The 21,597-nt window shown below is 37.8% G+C and overlaps 1 protein-coding gene across 1 annotated transcript; it reads right to left on the bottom strand.

Annotated features, from left to right (window-relative positions):
- Positions 1-223: 223 nt before the first annotated feature.
- LOC134661103 (parafibromin) lies at positions 224-14,469 on the bottom strand. The gene is made up of 13 exons (XM_063517046.1): positions 14,451-14,469; positions 14,070-14,223; positions 13,871-13,976; positions 13,670-13,789; positions 13,184-13,329; positions 12,892-13,108; positions 11,709-11,880; positions 11,178-11,306; positions 9,847-10,021; positions 9,530-9,641; positions 8,007-8,148; positions 743-884; positions 224-383 (listed from the first exon to the last, which is right to left on the bottom strand). Exons 2-13 carry the CDS (start codon positions 14,198-14,200, stop codon positions 347-349), a joined length of 1,629 nt encoding a protein of 542 aa, XP_063373116.1. The 5' UTR covers positions 14,201-14,223; positions 14,451-14,469; the 3' UTR covers positions 224-346.
- Between the last annotated feature and the right edge of the window lie 7,128 nt (positions 14,470-21,597).

Here is a 21,597-nt window from a genome sequence, read left to right as displayed (position 1 = left end):
ACTCGCTACGCTCGTGAATCTATTATAGAGTCATTCGCTTGCACGGGACTCAAAATAAGCACTCGAAGAAATATCAAACTTTGATCACTTGTTGTACAAATAACTATTTCCATTCCTAATAAATTTGCTACAGATTCCAGGAGGAAAACTGAATAATAATAAGTGATTTCAATGAAACTATTTGTATTGTACACAGTAGGTAATTTTTCTAGATAATCTAGATGCATATACATTCGTCTTAAAAACTATAAAAAACGTGTCGCGCCGAAGGCAATACATAATAATTATATTATACACACGGTATCATCAATAATTTTAGAGCTCTATAAAGCTTAATATAAGTAAACTAGAATCTAAGATGAGGTTTATTCTTCATCATGTGCCTGTAACAAGAGAGGGATTGTTAATATTTAATTAACATTTAAAATAAAGGTATAACAAATGTTGTGTGAATTTAGACATTTACCTAACGACAGGGGAATAACATGAAATAAATACATATTACCTTTACTTGATAATCAAAATTCACTAACAAAATGTGTTAAGGCCTGTCTCCATATTGCGCGGCAACGCGATCTGATCGAGTTGGCTCGCGAGCCCGGTATCCATTGCGTGCGGCTGCCTCGCGAGCCAATGTTCGATAGTTTGCCGCGCAATATGGAGACGGGCCTTTAGGGAACATACTTTATATACCGTTATGTGAGTTAAGAGGTGGCATGTGGCTGTGCTGTGACCGACTTACTTGTCCAGTGTCTCCCAGAAGCCGAGCAGCACGGCGCGGTCGAGATGCCGCTTGGTGCGGCTCAGGTTGAGCACGGTGACCGCCCACCGCGACACGTTCGCGTCCAGCTTCATCTCGTCGAACTTCAGGTGGAACGCGCAAACTGTAAAACGTACGCAAAGTTAACCATAGAATAGGGTATGTTGCTACTAGTCAAATCAGTGTCTTTTTAGGGTTCCGTAGCCAAATGGCAAAAAACGGAACCCTTATAGATTCGTCATGTCTGTCTGTCTGTCTGTCTGTCTGTCCGTCTGTCCGTCTGTCTGTCCGTCCGTATGTCACAGCCACTTTTCTCCGAAACTATAAGAACTATACTGTTGATATTTGGTAAGTAGATGTATTCTGTGAACCGCATTAAGATTTTCACACAAAAATAGAAAAAAACAATAAATTTTTGGGGTTCCCCATACTTCGAACTGAAACTCAAATTTTTTTTTTTCATCAAACCCATACGTGTGGGGTATCTATGGATAGGTCTTCAAAAATGATATTGAGGTTTCTAATATCATTTTTTTCTAAACTGAATAGTTTGCGCGAGAGACACTTCCAAAGTGGTAAAATGTGTGTGTCCCCCCCTGTAACTGTGAGAGTCAGAATGGCGGGTGTATGTAAACAAAAGTAAACAAAAAGCATACCATATTTTAGTACCTAATTTGTACTATTTGGTACCTCATATAAAAAAATTAGTACCTCACGGTATTTAAAGTTATTACCAAAAAACGTTACACCCGCCAACCTGACAGTCAGAATGGCGGGTGTATTTTATTACGCTATGATCCCGCGATTATTGATAAATTCTATAAAAGCCAAATTTTAGTACCTTTTTAGTACTTTAATATTCAATTATAAATTGAGCCATTTTATTTGTGGGTTCCGAGTTTTACACATTTTACACTTTGCATTGCTATTAAAAAATTTCAGGCGCTTTAATTTTTCACCGTATCGATATCGTTTTTAAGAAAAAACGCTACGCTAGAACTATTTTGATTACGCCAGGATTTAGTACCTTTCATGTTTAATCTGTTACCCTTTCACGGTTAATCTGTTAGGATCAATGAACTATGAAAATTACGTCTTACAAATGGCCAGGCGCCATGTCAAAGGATTCTTCCTAAAAAGAAATTCCGCTCTTCATTGTGCATGTAATTGTGTACCTAATACCTATTAACAATTTTTTCAATTTCAAAATATACTTTATTCATGTAGGCCTAGCAACAAGCACTTAGTAATTAGGTATTACATAGGTACATATTATCTTAATCTAATTATCAGAGCAATTTATTGATGTTAACCTACTACTAAGTCTACTAACCCACTCTTAAGTACATGGTGATTAATCAAATAAAACCCGCAAATTATGTCTGTTTGTCGGTATATTAGTGTGAATAGTGTGATGTACATATATACTTCTTTGTGGGATCTCGTAGTTTCTTAACTTATACATAACTTATACATAAGTTAAGAAACTATAACCAAGACGATAGTTATGTATAACTAACAAAATACCACACCCGGTGGTATTTTCATGTCCAAAAGGTTCTATGTCGAGTATCTGCTAATGTAATTTCAACTTTATTCTTAAAACAGTAAGGATGTTATCTGTGTGGAATCATTTGTGACGTCCCACGGGTAAAGGTACCTTATGGCCGTTGGCGCTTACGCTATTATAAGCGCCGCTCCGCCGCCGCGCGCTATTATTATTGCGGCGCTATGCGACGTAAGCGCCAACTGCCATAAGGTACCTTTTGCCGTGGAACGTCACATTGGTTGTTATTTGTTTCATTTTGCACGCGTAATTAGCGGTTGGGTTTAACAAAGGATAACAATGCGATTCATCGCCGCGAATCTCTCTATTATAAGTATATAGTAGATTCGGACATTTTAAAACCATCCTACTATCACAGAATAACTAATAGTACTACCGTACAGAAAATTCACTCCTTCACAAAAGTCAGATTTAGGTATAAAATTACACCTATATCGCTGCCTGCAAGCAAAATTGAAACTTATAACCGCGCACGAACCGTGAATCTCCTTTAACTCACGGCCTATGGATCGATACTCCAGCGCTCTGCCATCTGAGCCACCAAGACCTCATCCATAGCCAGCAAATCTTTCCACCATATGGGTCAAGGGGACCCGAGCGATATCTACCGTAAGAGCGTAAGACAGTAATTTTTCCACTTTTAAATGTATTCTAAGCTTAATAGCATGGATCGCAGACGTTTCTGCTTGTTAAAAATTAGTCGTATATAATAATTAGTAATTTAGTCGAGTAGTCGGCGAATTATTCGGGTTGGTCTCGGACTGTCTAGCTAGAACACAAAATGACAAGTGTAATATTTTGCCTATATCCCTTTTAGTCTACATCGCAAACGGTCTAGAACACAAAATGACTACAATTATTTAGACCTTTATTTACCTACATTTCGTCGGTTTATCTTTACGTTAGCGATGTCGACGGAGCCCCGCTGCCGCGGGGCTCCTATTTCTGTGCGGTTTGGCCTTCGGCCATTTGAAGATACCTAACTAACGTAACCTACCTATATGTGGTCATTTTGTGTTCTAGACCGTTTGCGATGTAGACTAAAAGAGATATAGACAAAATATTACACTAGTCATTTTGTGTTCTAGACAGTCCGAGATCAAAGCCCACTAACTCTTACTAGTCTCCTGGACTACATTTTTGGTGTTCAGACACGTTTAGTAACTAAAATACTCGCTACTTGACTAAATTAACGTAGTCTCTACTCACTTGTAACTAGGGCTTCCAAATACCGGACTTCTCACAATACCGGTATTAATACCGAAACTGTCTTCATCAATACCGGGATCCCGGGATCCCGGTATTGGATATGAATCGCTTAAAAATATATAGTTTTATTAAAAAGGGGAATTAGAAAGGCTCACTGGAATACCAGATATGTCCTAAAAGCTATTACAACAATTAACAATCAATGCCGCCATCTGCAATAATTTTATTTCACACTCCAGGTTGGCAATAATTTTATCCAATTTGTTGACTTTACCCAAACTTCACCTCACCAATTTCCGTCAAAATTGGTTTGCCATTATTACAGTTATCCCTGCTCTTTTGTTTTATTTTTTGATAAAATTACAAGAACTAATTATGTTAATGTTAATGTCACTATCATCAATTCATCATATTCATATTCATGTACATATTCATCACTCACATAACTTCAGGATTCATCCACCATCAACCACCAAATATTTATCTGACGCATTAGGCAACGATCTTGTTTCAATAATAAAATGCGGGCTAGAGACCAGAGTTAGACCAAGTAAAGTCTGCAACGATTTTGATAGCATACGCAGTACGCAGTGCAAGTATTATTTGTGTACGTCATAATTTCATAGAAGTTTGACGTTTAATATAACACTTGCACTGCGCGTGCTAACAATATCGTTGCAGACTTTTCTTGGTCTAACTCTAGATGCATCTGACCTTTAGTAAGCTTTGATACAGCCGAATATAATGGATTTAAAGGGTTTATACTGCGCATTTCCCTCATTTTTTTAAATACCGGGATCCCGGTATTGCCTTTAAAAATACCGGTATTGAAAAATGTGTTTAAAACGACGGGATCCCGGGATCCCGAAATACCGGGATACCGGTATTGGAAGCCCTACTTGTAACTCGTTCATCTGTAGTGCGAACGATTTTTGGTCAGTTGACCGATTTTAGTCAACTAAAATACTCGCCACTCGACTAATGTAGTCCGAATATAGTGAAATCTTTTCAAAAAACTGTTTTAAGGCATAGTATGTAGGTACATGTACAGGCATAGGCTATCAGCGGGCTCAGCACGGTTCCATTTTTATCGACTATCACTATGCCCATCACTTTCGCACTTACATACTTGTTAGAACGTGACAGGCATGGTGATAAACGATAAAAATGCGACCGTGCTACTAGGGCAGCGGGCTCAGCACGGTTCCATTTTTTATCCACTATCACTAAGCCCGTCACTTTCGCACTTACATACTTGTTAGAACGTGACAGGCATGGTGATAAATGATAAAAATGCGACCGTGCTACTAGAGCTGATGTTGGAACGTTCTCCCACTCTCTATCGGGCAAGCGCAGACCAAATTCACATTCAATTCAAGCGCATGCTGCGCAAGCATTTCCTTGACAAACTTTCTTCTTCGTCAACTTTAATTAATGATTCACACTAGGTCACTAGCTAGGTATACATGTTGGCCTAAAAATAAGTGCATTCCCGTTGCCAGGGAGGTTTTGGGATTATACTGAGCAACTTTTACTGATAGGACCAACCCCGAAAACGAGTTATTCCCACTAGTTACCACCAAGTCGTTACCGCTGGTAACTACTGGGAAAAATAATTCCCAATAGTTACTACCAACTCGGTTTGGTGGTACCTACTGAGTAGATACCACTGGAACACGCCATACCTACATCAAAAATCATTTGCGTTTATATTATATGTGTGCACGACACGTCTGTACATGCGTCATTGTGTGGGTAAGTAAGTCGCTTATAGGGCTGATGAGGGCCTTTCATCCCTTGGTTAACAATCTACTAGTAACACACCTTTGTTTTTATTATGAAATGATGTAAAAAAAATACCCCGTTATTTGAAGTCGAGTGTGAAAATTATTATTTCTTGTAAAGATTAAATATCTGGGTGATTAAATATCTGGTGACACATATAAAAACTCGAAAACGAGCGTTTTCCCAGAGATAAGATCTAGCTAGATCGATTTTTCGCCCCCGAAAATCCCCGTATAGCAAATTTCATCGAAATCGTTAGAGCCGTTTCCGAGATCCCCGAAACCCCTGATATATATATATATAAATAAATAAATAAACAAGAATTGCTCGTTTAAAGGTATTAGATAGAGTCTGTGCGGAAAGAGAAGAGTCGTGAAATGTATGGGCTCCCTTACATTCCACGACTCTTCTGCACAGACTCTATCGACTAGTCATATGATCAATATGATTCGCTCGGATTATCCTGACTGACCATAATCAAAATTGCATATAAAAGTGCCAAAACGCTGAGCGTGACGTGCCTATTTGTGTTAATTTAATGAATGTATAGAGAATGTATACTTAGTGAACAAAAGCTAGGTACATTTATTAAGTGATTGTTAATAATAAATAATTACAGCATTCGTTTATTTGATTTGATTTCTAATGGTTTAAGTATTTTCCTCGCGTTGGTGTGGAAAGAAATGTTTAATTTGGTAGCAAAGGTTTTTTTCTAAGCCTCATGCTCTGAAGTTGAAACCCTCGCAACTTTCAAGATTCCTGTCCTTTTTTTTGGAACTTTCACTTACTCGTGTATCAATATTAGCACGAGGATATAAACAACAACTTTTCCCCTTGTAAAACAATTGCACATTGTACCCTACCGAGCGACCACGACCTAGGCCAAATTTTTTATTTATAAGTTTTTATTTTTTAAGTGTTATTAAGTTTTTCATTAATAATTATATGTGTAATAGTTATTGTATATTATTATAAATATTATAACGAGCCTTAACAAAACGATCACGTGTACTTTAGGCATTCTTATTGGAATAATTACATCTATCCATTTTCGGGAAACTTTCTGCTGAAAGGGACGGAGAAAACTACTGCCCCTATTAGCAGCAAGTTAGCAGAAAAGTGTCCGGAGGAAGGTTGTATGTGTAACATGAATTATTATTTTTATTATTATAAGCCTATACAGTGTCCCACTACTGGGCAAAGGCCTCCCCTCGATCTCCATCTTATTTGATTAATCACCATGTACTTAAGAGTAGGTATTATAGGTACACAATTACATGCACAATGAAGAGCGGAATTTCTTCTTAGGAAGAATCCTTTGACATGGCGCCTGGCCATTTGTAAGACGTAATTTTCATAGTTAATTGAACCTAACAGATTAACCGTGAAAGGGTAACAGATTAATCATGAAAGGTACTAAATCTTGGCGTAATAAAAATAGTTGTAGCGTAGCGTTTTTTCTCAAAAACGATATCGATACGGTGAAAAATTAAAGCGCCTGAAATTTTGTAATAGCAACGCAAAGTGTAAAATGAGTAAAACTCGGAAACCACAAATAAATTTGCTCAATTTATAATTGAATATTAAAGTACTAAAAAGGTACTAAAATTTGGCTTTTATAGAATTTATCAATCATCGCGGGATCATAGCGTAATAAAATACACCCGCCATTCTGACTGTCAGGTTGGCGGGTGTAACGTTTTTTGGTAATAACTTTAAATACCGTGAGGTACAAATTTTTTTATATGAGGTACCAAATAGTACAAATTAGGTACTAAAATATGGTATGCTTTTTGTTTATTTTTATTTACATACACCCGCCATCCTGACTCTCACCTGTAACTTCTAAAATAAGAGAATGATAAAACTAAAAAAAATATATGATGTACATTACCATGTAAACTTCCACCGAAAATTGGTTTGAACGAGATCTAGTAAGTAGTTTTTTTTTAATACGTCATAAATCGCCTAAATACGGAACCCTTCATGGGCGAGTCCGACTCGCACTTGGCCGCTTTTTTAGAACTGTCAAAACGATTTGCTAATATGGAATTTATATGAAACATTACATCGTGACGTCACGGTCAACTCACCTACTTTTTATATTTCTATCCGATTTACATATTAAATAGAACTTGTGTTTGAAAATAACTGCTATAGATGGTCAAGCAGATCTTGTCAGTAGAAAAAGGCGGCAAATTTGAAAAATGTAGGCGCAAAGGGATATCATCCCATAGAAAATTTGAATTTCGCGCCTTTTTCTACTGACAAGGTTTGCTGGACCATCTATATTTTTCTAATAATTATCTGGTGCTTTATTTCATGCATGGTGTGAAATAATTTATTTTAAATGCAGTATAACACCCTGTTATTCGGCGAGATATTTTCTTGATAAAGACTAACAAGTCTATGGAGTCTACATGTTCATGATTCATGATCCAACTCCGTTTTTTAAATATTAGACATTACGTCGAATCTACTAAGGCAGCGCATATCAATCTTTTTTTTTTTTGACGGAACCCTTTTGGAAAACGAAATACTTGATGGAACCCTACAATAAAACAATAGTTTTTAGAAGTGTATTTTTTATTAATAAGCATAATTCTAAATTCTTGCGGAACCCCAGCAGGGGTGTACCCCTAAACACACTTAGAGTATGGCTGTACTAAGGAAACGAATACTCACTGTTGGCAAAGATTTGCACAGGATTCCCGTCCCACGGCCACCCCTTGAACTGCCAGGCGGGCCCCTGCACGAACACCGCCACAACTCGGTCCCATTCGGCGGCCGACAGGCGGCTCGGGTTGTCAACCACGCGGTACGGCACCTGCACCACATCATAGAGAAATATAGTAAGACAAGAGTGCTCACTCCATACCAGGGATGTTGCGGATGCAGATTTTTTGACATCCGCGGATGCGGATGCGGATTTTTAAGGCTCACATCCGCGGATGCGGATGCGGATGTCAAGATAGGTACATAAAAAACATCAAATATTACATTTTAGTAATTTTTATTTCAAAAAACCGGCCAAGTGCGAGTCGGACTCGCGTTCCAAGGGTTCCGTACAATAAGTCCCACTCACGCTTGACTGCTAATTTCTAATAGGTTTTTTTGGTTAATTACTAAATTACCTAGCAGTCTAGCACTTCCGCCGATGCTAAGACGTTCCTGTACCGAACTGTTCCACATCCGCATCCGCATTAAATCCGCATCGATTTTATGCGGATGCGGATGCGGATGTTGAAAATAATGCGGAAGTTCCGCGGTTGCGGATGCGGATGTTCGCAACATCCCTGCTCCATACATCAGTTCAGACTATTAATTTCAGTGTCTACATCTAGCATCGAGTAGCGGAACTATCAGTACTGCTACATCTATTGTCAAGTAGCAGTACTGATAGTTCCGCTACTCGATGCTAGATGCTAATAGTCTTTTTAGTACTAAAACTGATGTATGGAGTGAGCACTCTATGTATTTTTTTCTCTATGACCACATGCATATGTTAACCTCGTAACAGTCGTAACTCCCAAACCTATATTTATGTTTTTGAATTTGGAAGTTCTTCATTTCTACACGAGTTGAAAACTCGTACACGATGTTGTAATTATACAGGTACAGTCGCCATCAGATTCATCGGAGCAGCCAAGGTGCTCAAAAATATGCACGCGGGGATGTACGAAGTCAGTACGAAGTACTAACCTTCAATCGCATTATTTAATGGCCTGTCAAATGTAACAAATATTTGTGTTTGTTAGAAAATAACAAATATTAACAAAGATTTGCTAATTTTTATGAATAAGGTGGTAACACTGGTAACACTTTGAATGCCATACGCAATCAGTTGCAAAACGTATCTCACACACCAGGATCACGGATGCAAGTGAGCTAGTATAAACCTGACTTGAAAGTATGAAGGTTACTTTGATAGTGCAAATAAGTGTATGCCTTAACACAGGTGTTCTTAGAGTCCAAAAGGGTAAAGTGGCAATATTAAATAATACGATTGTAAAATAATAATAAAAACAACATTACAACACATACCAATTCTTCAACTGACTGAAAAATACAAGCATAATTAAAAACAACAACTATATGACTGCCCTAGGAACAAAAATTACCTTGTAAGTACTATGTTAGTAGCCTTTACAATTGATAGGTTCAATATTTGTTAACTGATATATTTTACGTATCAAATAACTATTTACCGTTATAGCGAAGTTGTTTGCGGGCATATTTTCCCCACCCTTTCTTCTTTGAAGGAGCACTTCGTTTTCGCGAACTGCGCCTTCGGCTTTCTTTTGCTCTACTGGGACGAATCTGGTCAAATAAAGCAAGTTTTTAAAATATGTCAATTTAAGAAACTGTTACAGCTGATGACTAAATTCTGCATGTTATGTAACTTGACACCATTCATAGAAATTGCCTCAGCACTTTTGGCGCTATGGTGAAACTGACACATTCGAAACATAAGACCGTTTCCGGGTTTGACGTCGGGTAAGGAATGTGTCTACGCAGTACTTACTTGTGATCTTGCAGCATGTCCTTGACATTGTACATGGTTATGAGTGAGGTGGCAGCGGCCGGTATGATGATGATGGGCGTGCGCGAGGGCCGCTTGCCGCCGCCAGAGGGCGGGCGCGCCGCGGCCACCGGCAGCAGCTCGCGCCGGCCCGGCGTTCCCGCCGATATTGGCATTTCTGTCAACGACATCACTTTTTAGGGTTCCGTAGCCAAATGGCAAAAAACGGAACCCTTATAGATTCGTCATGTCTGTCTGTCTGTCCGTCCGTATGTCACAGCCACTTTTTTCCGAAACTATAAGAACTATACTGTTGAAACTTGGTAAGTAGATGTATTCTGTGACCGCATTAAGATTTTCACACAAAAATAGAAAAAAAAAATTTTTTTGAGGGTTCCCCATACTTAGAACTGAAACACAAAAAAATTTTTTTCGTCAAACCCATACGTGTGGGGTATCTATGGAGTATGGATAGGTCTTCAAAAATGATATTGAGGTTTCTAATATCATTTTTTTCTAAACTGAATAGCTTGCGCGAGAGACACTTCCAAAGTGGTAAAATGTGTGTCCCCCCCCCTGTAACTTCTAAAATAAGAGAATGATAAAACTAAAAAAAATATATGATGTACATTACCATGCAAACTTCCACCGAAAATTGGTTTGAACGAGATCTAGTAAGTAGTTTTTTTTTAATACGTCATAAATCCCCTAAATACGGAACCCTTCATGGGCGAGTCCGACTCGCACTTGGCCGCTACATTTATGCTTAATACGACGAACGAAAATTCCGCATACATACAAAGCTATAAGCGAATTGTTGCAGTAACAACACATTGCAAGTTGTTTGAATTGTAATTGTCAACATTCAAGTCAATGACCTACAATCTAGTACAGATTTGAGTGCAACATGTACATATGGCATCACTACATAGTATAAAACAAAGTCGCTTCCCGCTGTCTGTCCCTATGTATGCTTAGATCTTTAAAACTACGCAACGGATTTTGATGCGATTTTTTTAATAGATAGAGTGATTTAAGAGGAAGGTTTATGTATAATTTGTTAACCCGTGCGAAGCCGGGGCGGATCGCTAGTGTCTGTTAAAAATATCGACACCAACTTGGCAGGGACAAGTGACAATACATACATATCCCATAGGAGCGCCATAAACGTAAAACTTGTCATTAACGCTTAGCGTAGTCGAACTCCATATCATAACTGCCACAGACCTTACCGAAATTCCTTTGCAGTTTAGGTCAAGTACATAACCTAGCTATCTAACATAAAAGACAGACGGATGCTCTATGTAACCTGGACTACATAGTAAATAACTTACGTGGCATTGGCCGCTGACTAGGATTCTGTGGGGTGCGCGCTGCGAGGGGAGCGCTCGGGCCTTCCGTGACTGACTTCAACGTCATGCCGTGATAGGTCCCCATGGTGTCGATTTTGAAACCCTCCGTTTCTGAGGATACAAAGTATTTGTTAGGTCCCATGTTAGGTTAATAAGGCATTAAATAAAGGTAGAATATAGTGTTTTAGATTTCAAACAACTTTCCATGGAACAATAAAATGAGATAATACTAATAAGGGCCTAGTTTACCCTCTGGGTTGAAAGGTCAGATGGCAGTCGCTTTCATAAAAACTAGTACCCACGCCAATTCCTGGGATTAGTTACCAAGCGGACCCCAGGCTCCCATGGGCCGTGGCAAAATGCCGGGACAACGCGAGGAAGAAGATGACTAGCATCTACTGGTCATAGGGAATAACGCTAGTGTTACAAGTTGTTATACAATAGGTCTCAATGAAGTAGCCAGCGGCATATTATTTTCCACACCACTTGGACCCAAAGAGAAGTGATACTGACCTTCTTTCCTCGTTATAAATCTTTCCTGATCGTATCTGTTGTACTGCGCCTGCTGGGCCGGTAATGCAGTAGGCTGTGGCAGTACTACCGGCTGCGGCCGCGGCACCCCCGGCCTGCCTTCTTCACGCGCTCGGATGCTTTGCAGCAGTGCCATAATACCCCTGGCAAATATCTGTCAATAGCACAAATATGGTTAACCAACTTTTAATACCACTTGCATTAACATTGTTGTGTTTTATAATTATTGTAATAGAAGGCTTGATAATGTGGCTAGTAAATATAGCAATAGCAATACACAGGAACCCTGGGCATTAACTGCGCATTTAGCCATTGCGAGGCGCCAGTTAGCAAATCTTCACAATGCAGTTGTCTTTTGCGGTAAGGTAAAAAAACCGGCCAAGTGCGAGTCGGACTCGCGCACGGAGGGTTCCGCACCATCAACAAAAAAATAGAGCAAAACAAGCAAAAAAACGGTCACCCATCCAAGTACTGACCGCGCCCGACGTTGCTTAACTTTGGTCAAAAATCACGTTTGGTGTATGGGAGCCCCACTTAAATCTTTATTTTATTCTGTTTTTAGTATTTGTTGTTATAGCGGCAACAGAAATACATCATCTGTGAAAATTTCAACTGTCTAGCTATCACGGTTCGTGAGATACAGCCTGGTGACAGACGGACGGACGGACGGACGGACGGACAGCGAAGTCTTAGTAATAGGGTCCCGTTTTTACCCTTTGGGTACGGAACCCTAAAAATGGATACACAAGAGTGCGGTCCTAACTGCCCTACTCCCCATTCCCAAAGGCCGCCACTGCTCAGCATTTTTAACTAGATAATTACCTACTCACGCAGCATCTGGTATATGGACATAATATACGCGACTTTCAAGTTCTTTGCAATTTATCATTCACAATTGATATAATATAATGTATTTAAAACCAAACAAGATTTTATTTAGGTCAGAGATAGTGTCCCTACAAACTGCTTACAAATGGAAATAATGTGAGTATGTCATGTCATGTATAGTCTGTTGTTAAAGAGTATTATTGCCAGTAAAATAAATTAGTACCTATGAAAATCCGCAAAATGGTGAAGGTCAAATAGAATTATGTCAGGCTTTAGAATTTTTTACAAATGAAATTCCGTTAGTGTTTTTTGTTTGAAAATAATAAATTTCACTTACTTTTCCATGACTTTGTAATACTGTAGTCCTTGTCCTCCACTGCCTCTCCCGACTTATAATGTGATTCACATCATAATCTAAGATAGCTCTTAAATCTGAACCAACAACACCTAGGGTGTCAGAGTAGTCATTACTTTTGATTGTAGTCCTCTTTTTGGCTAAACGTTTTGCTTTAATTGCTGCAATCTTCTCTACTGACATAGCATCTGACAATGATCTACAAATAAAACATGATATTAGAAATTGCACAATTACACCATAAATATATGGTAATGTGAATAATATAGCTTACTTAATATTGTCAACAGTGACAGAGGCTTCTTTAGTAACTTCAAGTCGGGCAGCAAGCTGCTCACGGACCTTCTGTACGTGGGTTTCTTCAATACGAGGCTTTTTTGCCACTGATTCACCGACCTCATTGTCATGGGTACGCTTAACCTACATCAAGAAACATAAAAGAGTAATATTACAATTACTATGAAATAAAAACTTCCATTTATGAGCTTTGAAGATTAAGTGCCATTTTCAAATTTAAGGCCCACATCATAAAGGCTACTAATGCCTGGTTTGTATAGGTCTGGTGTCTCTATTATTAGGAGGGTTATCTTGACTGAAACTTTTATTGAAATCATCATAAGTATGTATTTAAGAGAAATGAATAACTAAAATTAATCAAAGAAAGGAAAATGTTGGTCTTATAATAGATAATAATGTCTGTATCTGTCATTATCTACTACATTAAGTACAAAGTTGAAATGAAAGTTTCCTAATTTGTTACCTGTGTTGGAATTTCCAGAGGGGCACTTTTATCAATGGAAGCACAAGTCGCAGTTTCACCATTCAAGTATGCCAATATTTCTTTACGATCTGGACGGCGCACTGCAGGTATATTAGCAGCCTAAAAACACAGATAAATAAAACAATTGTTAAAACAGCAACATGCTTTGGTCTAAAATATATGTCTAGGTAAGTGACTTACCGCTGCTTGTCTGACATATACTGGATGAGTTAAGTGTATATTTTTGAGAATAAACAGAAGACATTCCAATGTGTAATATTCTTTTATACTGCCCTCCTTGCCAGGTCTAGAAATAACAAAAATAGCATATAACCATCTGCAACACTATCAGATGCATACATTTTAAAGAATATAAATTAAATAACACGTGAATGCTTACCCCCACATAAGGTAGTTCGTTTTAACATTCTTCGGCCAAGAAAACTCTCCAAAAATTATTTGATTATCGCGTTCCACTATTTCTTTTTTATTTACATTATATTGCCGAAGTAAACTGAGCGGGTCCGCCATGATTGCTTTACTTCGTTACTCTCCTGAAATTCACAGCATTTTTACAATTAACCTGGTCTATCCGATCAACTATGATAGGATACAAAATTTAAAGGCATTCTTTTCACTGATAGCTTCTTATTATAGCCAACGTATTAAGATTTTCGCGTCTTATGACGTAGTCTTTAATCACCGACATAAAATACGAATTCAATGAATATCACCACGCACAGCTTTTAGAATATATAGTCAATAAAATATGTAAACATACCTTGTAACCAATAACGTGATCCACCAAATTATTTTACTTTCCAAAAGTAAAAGACTTCTTGTTGCACAAGTTTACACTACCTCATTGCCTTGCTTTGCTTGCCTGCCTCAGAAAAATTGCATAGATAATGACAAAACTAAATTAAACGTCAGCTTCTATTTCGTTTACAAGGATTGCTAAAGTTATTTGAACCGTTTGAACGTGTGATTTTTATTCTGCGGTATTGATATAAAGCCGGATTCCCACGGCCTGTTTTTTCACAGATCTGACCGCGCCTCTACAGGCCGAAGATCGTGGGAACGGTCGCAATCGACGAGGCCTGTCGTCACCCGTCCGATCCGTCGGGAGTCGGTAACTTCAAAGGCGCGTCGCGGCGCGGCGCGACGGTGCCTGTAGGGGCGCGTCTGCGTCGGTTCATTTCACCTGGGACAGCGCCACAGATTATTAATATGTAGCTAGGACAGCGCACAGGCCTCATCAGATGCGACCGTTCCCACGATCTGTCGGCCTTAGAGATGGGCGACGGGTAAATACCCGGGGTAGATATCGGGTATTTATCGGGTATTTACCCAATCTACCCGGTATTTACCTTTTCTACCCAAATGAGTGGGTATAAATAAAAGTTGGAAACGGAGTAATAAATTGAATTGAGATAATGTAAATAACAGTTTTTTTGATACTCATGTAGTTCTATAAAATGTATAATATTTGTATTGACTAAGGAATTTGTCAAATGTTTAATATCTTAATACATACATTCTACAATACGTGTGTTTGTCACTATACTCCTCTTAAACGGCTGGAACGATTGGGATGAAATTTTGTGTGTATATTCCAATGGGCTCCTGAAGGGTTGGGAAAACAAATGAACCCGGTAGGTGGCGCTGCTAACGGTATATAGCCAAATTCGATTTACTGTAACCGATTTGGGTGAAATTTTGTGTATATGTATATTTCAACGGATACCTAGATTGTTTGAAATAACTATTGGACCCGGTAGGTGGCGCTGCTGTCGGTATATCACCTAATTTTATTTAATGAAACCGATTTGGATGAAATTTTGTGCATATATTTCAACCGGTACCTGGATTGTTTGAAAACACTATTGGCTATAGATATGAGCGCCGCGCCGGCGCGCCGCCGCCTCCGACAAAATTTTCGCGCCGCCGCCGCCGACAAAATTTTCGCGCCGCCGCCGCCGACAAAATTTTGCGCCGCCGCCGCCGACAAAATTTTCGCGCCGCCGCCGCCGATAAAATTTTCGCGCCGCCGCCAGTTATTTACATTTACCGCGAATTTAACCATTGCAAGCATGGTTAAATGTCTTTAAAAGGTATAAAATGGGGTTAGTTTTGAGATATTAAGCGTTTCCACGTCTAAATGTCCGGCCGTTGGCTTCGCATGGAAGAGCGTCGGAATCGGGTCTCAATTAAACTTGGCCACTGTTCAAATTTCAAGCTTTGCTTTCTCGCAGCTCAATCTTTGGCCTTGCATCGCTCGCATGGAATTAAGCCGCTATCTGAACCTGCAAGTTTTTGGCCCTGTTTGGAGCTCAACTTTCGGCCTGTTTTAAAACGCTTGAGCATTGGTCCTTATCCGAGCTTAGCTCCATTGCAGCTCGGCCTTTGGCGTCGCACGAATGCGCCCGCAGGAAAGCTCCAGATCTTTAACACTATGGCTTCAGTCTTTATCGGCCTGCGCCCTCGCTCTGCTCTCTTGCAGCTCGGCCTCGCACAGAAGCGCGCCAAGCCAAGCTTACACTTGGCGTTCGATTCTTAGCTGTATGCTTACCTGCAGCTCATCCTCTGGCCTCGCATTGGGAGGCGTCGAAATCAAGTCTTCGGTGTTACATGGAGCTCGGCGTTGGGCCTCACTTTTTGACATAAATCGGTTTTGTTGAATCGATATTGGTTAATGACGGATCTCGATTTTCTTTGGACTGTCGACAAGAAGTTTCCCTGATACAGTCAATCCGCAATTTTTAACTTAGCACAAAAGATAAGGGCCTCGCTAAGATCTTCCGGAGAGTCTCGCCAAGATTAAGACCGCCTCTGATGCCGCGCGATACCGTTTATCCACAGTTTATACGATATCAATTTTTTTCGTACCATTATTCAATAAATTATCCTTGAAAATAAAAAATGCATTTATTTCATGACTTTCTTACAGCAAAGACATGTTTATTCGGTAAAATTTTGGTTTGAATTCTTTTTTCATTAATCGAAGGTGTTTCAAGGCCACGCCGCCGTTTCGCCGCCGCCGCCGACCAATTTTGACCGGCGCGCCGCCGCCGGCTAAATGCCTATCGGCGCTCATATCTAATTGGCTATATACCTATAGCAGTGCCACCTACTGGATCATATTGTGTTTTCAAACAATCTAGATACAGACAAAATTTCATCCAAACTGGTTTCAGTAAATCAAATTTGGCCATATACCTAACGATAAAATTACTGTATTAAACAATAAATAAAATAAAATGTAGAAATATCAAATCCAAATTATGAAAATAATTTAAAAATAGTAGGTAAAATAAAAATAAATGAAAAAAAAAGGAAAAATATAAATACATAAAATAATAATACGTACACAAATTAACAAAGAAATGTAAATAATACGGTATACAATAGCTTAATTAAATTAACATTCCTACAACACAAATTACACAAATCGGTGAACAAAATGCACTCGTCGAAAAAAATTTACATTAATTGTGTACAAAAAAGTTGTGTGATTGTGATTTATGTACTTTATTTTAACTTATTTTCATATTTATACCATAATAATGTTGATATATCTTATTTATATAATGAATTTCTTCAATTATACGAACAAATTTTAAATACCCAACAATTTGGGTAGATACGGGTAAATATCGGGTAGATTGGGTAGTTTTGGGTATTTTCCCGGTATTTACCCGCCGGCGCCCATCTCTAGTCGGCCTGTAGAGGCGCGGTCAGACCTGTGAAAAAACGGGCCGTGGGAAGCCGGCTTAATCAACCGCACAGGCATCCACAGGCGTGGCGCGGTCCGGCCTGGCCTGTAAAGAACACGGGCCGTGGGAAGCCGGCTTAATAGAGTCGGACCAAAAAAAGTCTGCAGCGGATTTGATAGCCCACGCAGTGCAAGTGTTGTTTATACGTCATAATTTCATAGAAGTTTGACGTTTAAAATAACACTTGCACTGCGTGAGCTATCAAATCCGCTGCAGACTTTTCTTGGTCTGACTCTAATACCTTTGTCCTATACTATAGTCCGTCAACAAATCTTGTCAGTAGCAATGTAAAGCAAACTAAAGTAGGGCAACACTCAAAGAGCAGTATTGCGCTAAGAAAAGCAGCAATGTACATCGAACCAAAAGATTTTTTTTCCGCTGAGCGCGCCCTGCGTACGTCAATTTAAATTGTCACTCGCGGTTTATTGAAAAAATTTGAATCATGGACGGACAATTTAAAAGCGATGTTAAAACAATGTTAATCAAAATGATGAACAAATTTGACGATATCAAAAACAACTCCCTATCGTAGTGCTTATATTCTCTTTGTTCCCTATCTATGTCTTCTAAGTTTACTATTTTTTTTTATTTGTTATTTACAATATAATATGCCACTTGTTAATGTAAATTCTTACTCTTCTGGATGAATATGACATACCTGTGTAATTTTTTTGATTGGTATATATTGTATAATATACATATTAAAAATAAAACAACTGATATTTGGGTGTTTATTTAATTTAAAGGTAAATAAGATAAGGGTCACTTTAGCTTACACTATAATTCAGGTCATTAATTGAGAAAATATAATGAAGTTACCAATGTTACCGGGTCACTTCAACCAAGCATAATACTCTGTAGTAATTTATTGCATCTTAAGCATAAAACAGATTTGTTTCAAAATGTGTAATTTAAGTTTTCAAACATATGGAATTACTCTAAGTCTTCTCTATGAAAGAAGACTATTCTTTCGCATTCTATGAAATATATAATTTAAATTAACTTACAACAAAGATTTCTGAGGTATTAACTGTTTTTAGTTTACCTAAAGTAAGTAAAGTAATTAGTCTAATTTAAAAATTAAGTACCTTGGTACCATGACGCTAAGAAAAATATATAATTGATAATTTTTAGGGTTCTGTGGCAGACATAAAATAGATTCTTTATGTAGTTTGGCCTAGGACTGACTGTCTAAACAAAGAGAGAGGGAGTCTTACTGTCTTTGTCTTATGCTAAAGCTATGAGTATAATTTTCTACTAGTAGTGTTTGCCAGACTAAAGTTTAGAGAATATGTTTGAGAAACATATCACAATTATAATATTGTTATATTGTGTGTGTATAATTATAGTTCAGTGATACTCTTTACTTGTTAGCTTGGTAACATTTTGCTCACACTACTGTTTTGCATACGAGCTAAAAATGTTTTATATATTGGATAAATCATATTTTGTATGCTGCTATTTAAAAAGGTCATTATCAGGAGAATACTGTTAAGAAATTTTATTAACTTGCACATAGGGCTATCAATACTTGTCATTTTGCAAATGTGAAAATACTTTTACTACTACTAGTAAAGAAAATAATTTATTCAGCGTGCATATGAAGCCATATTCACGCTGAATAAATTATTTTATTTTATTGAACAAACAGGTATGTACAGCGACTTAAAACTTCTTTTAAATACTTAGATACATCCCTACTTGATTGATTGATGATTGTTAGTAAAGTGTCATTCAATAGAACTTGCTAACTATGTAAACAAAAGTTACTAGTAAATTAACATTCAGTGTCAATTTTAGTATGGCGGTTTGTTTACATAGTTAGCAAGTTCTATTGAATGACACTTTAAAACACCAGTTTCAGAAACGCTAAGGCCACTATGCCACTATCCTTAAATAACCAAATAATAGATAGGGTAAAAAGTTATAAGTATTTGGGTTGTTGGTTAAATGAAGACTGGGGATCAGAGAAGGAAATACGAACGAGAATTGAAATAGCCAGAAACACCTTTCAGAAAATGAGGAAACTTTTAACTAACAGAAAAATAAACCTAAAACTGAGGTGGCGAATGGTTAAATGTTACATCATCCCAATTCTTATGTATGGTTCCGAAAGCTGGACTCTGAAAAAGAAATTGGTCAACAAACTAAGGGCTTTTGAAATGTGGATTTATCGAAGGATGCTCAAAATTAAATGGACAGATAGAATAACTAATGTCAGAGTATTGGAAATCATGAATAAAGGCTTAGAAGTAGTATCAACAATTAAGAAAAGGAAAGCAGCATATTTTGTACATATATATATAGAAACAATAAATACAACCTACTGAAATTAATAATTGAAGGAAAAATTGAAGGGAAGCGTGGCCGTGGTAGAAGGCGCACATCATGGACTAAAAATATAAGAGACTGGTTAAAAGTTAAGAGCATAGATAGACTAATTCGCAGGACTGAACATAGAGAGACATATAGACATATGGTCGCCGACCTCCTGGACGGAGAGGGCACGTGAAGAAGAAGATCCCTACTTCAGCAAGTATAAACTAGGATTTCCCATAGGCAGTCCCATAGGTACATATGTGCAGTAACTGAGTGCATGAATCAAATCAGCCTACATAATCTATTTTACATGTACGTTTCGCTTCTATTACTTCTTTGTTTTGTGTTTAAACTACTTCCTACGAGGTCGAAACTTGAATGATACTGACAAAACGTTAACAAATCACCAAAATGACTTAAATTTTTCTGTACAGCAACGCGTTAAATTTATCAAAAAATTAGATCAAAAGTGAATAAAAACTTTATACTAAAAAATCTCCTGTGTTTTCCACTCATATATAATATTATTTATTGGGAGCGCGTACCATTTGCGACAGCTAATACAAATGAAGTTGGCTACAAAGGTCACTCCGTTGTCCTGCTATGACGTATGCGCAATTTTATCGCCCGCGCAATCTTATACCACCCTATCCTATGCATAACTCAATAGTCCCACAAATTATCTTAGCTTTGCTAGTAGTCTTCCTACTTTTCATTACTTGCCCGAAATTGACTGCTAGAGTTAGACCGAGAAAAGTCTGCAACCATTTTTTTTGATAGCATAATAAAATTGTCGTTTAAAATACACTTTCACTGGGTGTGCTATCAAAATCGTTGCAGACTTTTCTTGGTCTAATTCTATTACATTTTTAAGATCCATTAGGTATGCTTAAGGTCTATTAGTAAGTACTAGTTTTGTCTCAAAATAATTTGGCTATTAGGTTTTCAGTTTGCCGCGGCATACTCTCATATTGTATATAAAATTATCTACACTTACCGTCACACCTACCATTTTTAATTTCATTAATTACTCATCAAAATACGATTTTTTTAATAAATCTTATTCAATATAAATTGCCGGAAAAGACCCCGGAACTGACAACTTAGAATACCGATGTCGTCAGAATACGGACGTAGACGCGGTGCGCGGGAATGGTGCGGCGCTGCGCGGGGGCGCCCGCCTGCCTTCGTCCGCTTCACCCCCTTGAATACCTAAAACTTGACTATAAGAGCGCCTTAAATCTTACATTTCTTTGAATAACGTCAACAAGTCATAAATCACTAGAGTTAGACCAAGAAAAGTCTGCAGCGATTTTGATAGCCCACGCAGTGCAAGTGTCATTTTAAACGTCAAACTTCTATGACTTTATGACGTGTAAATAACACTTGCACTGTGTGGGCTATCAAAATCGCTGCAGACTTTTCTTGGTCTAACTCTAGGTATCTATTTCTGATTGATTGATGCCTAAAAATAAACACATAGAATTAGCATCTGTCTCAATATCAGCAATCAGGCAGCGTTAATTCGAAATGATCGGTCAATCCTCAATCATCAATTCGGATTGACGATTACTTTGTATGTACCCAAGGACCGGAAAACCCCTCTTTACGCTTAATCCTATCAATTCGGTAAATATTGTTTATTTTATTTATATTTTGTTGATTTTATTGACTTTATTTATTTAATTGATTTTATTAACTTTATTTATTTATTTTATTTTATTTGTTTTGTTTATTATATTTATTTTATTTATTATATTTATTCTATTTATTCTATTTGTTTTATATATTTTATTTATTCTATTTTATTTTATTTATTTTATTTTATTTTAT

The sequence above is a fragment of the Cydia amplana genome, chromosome Z (assembly GCF_948474715.1).
Source record: "Cydia amplana chromosome Z, ilCydAmpl1.1, whole genome shotgun sequence".
NCBI classification, from domain to species: domain Eukaryota; kingdom Metazoa; phylum Arthropoda; class Insecta; order Lepidoptera; family Tortricidae; genus Cydia; species Cydia amplana.
Note: the sequence above shows the minus strand (reverse complement) of the source record. Positions and strands in the feature narration are given on the sequence as shown.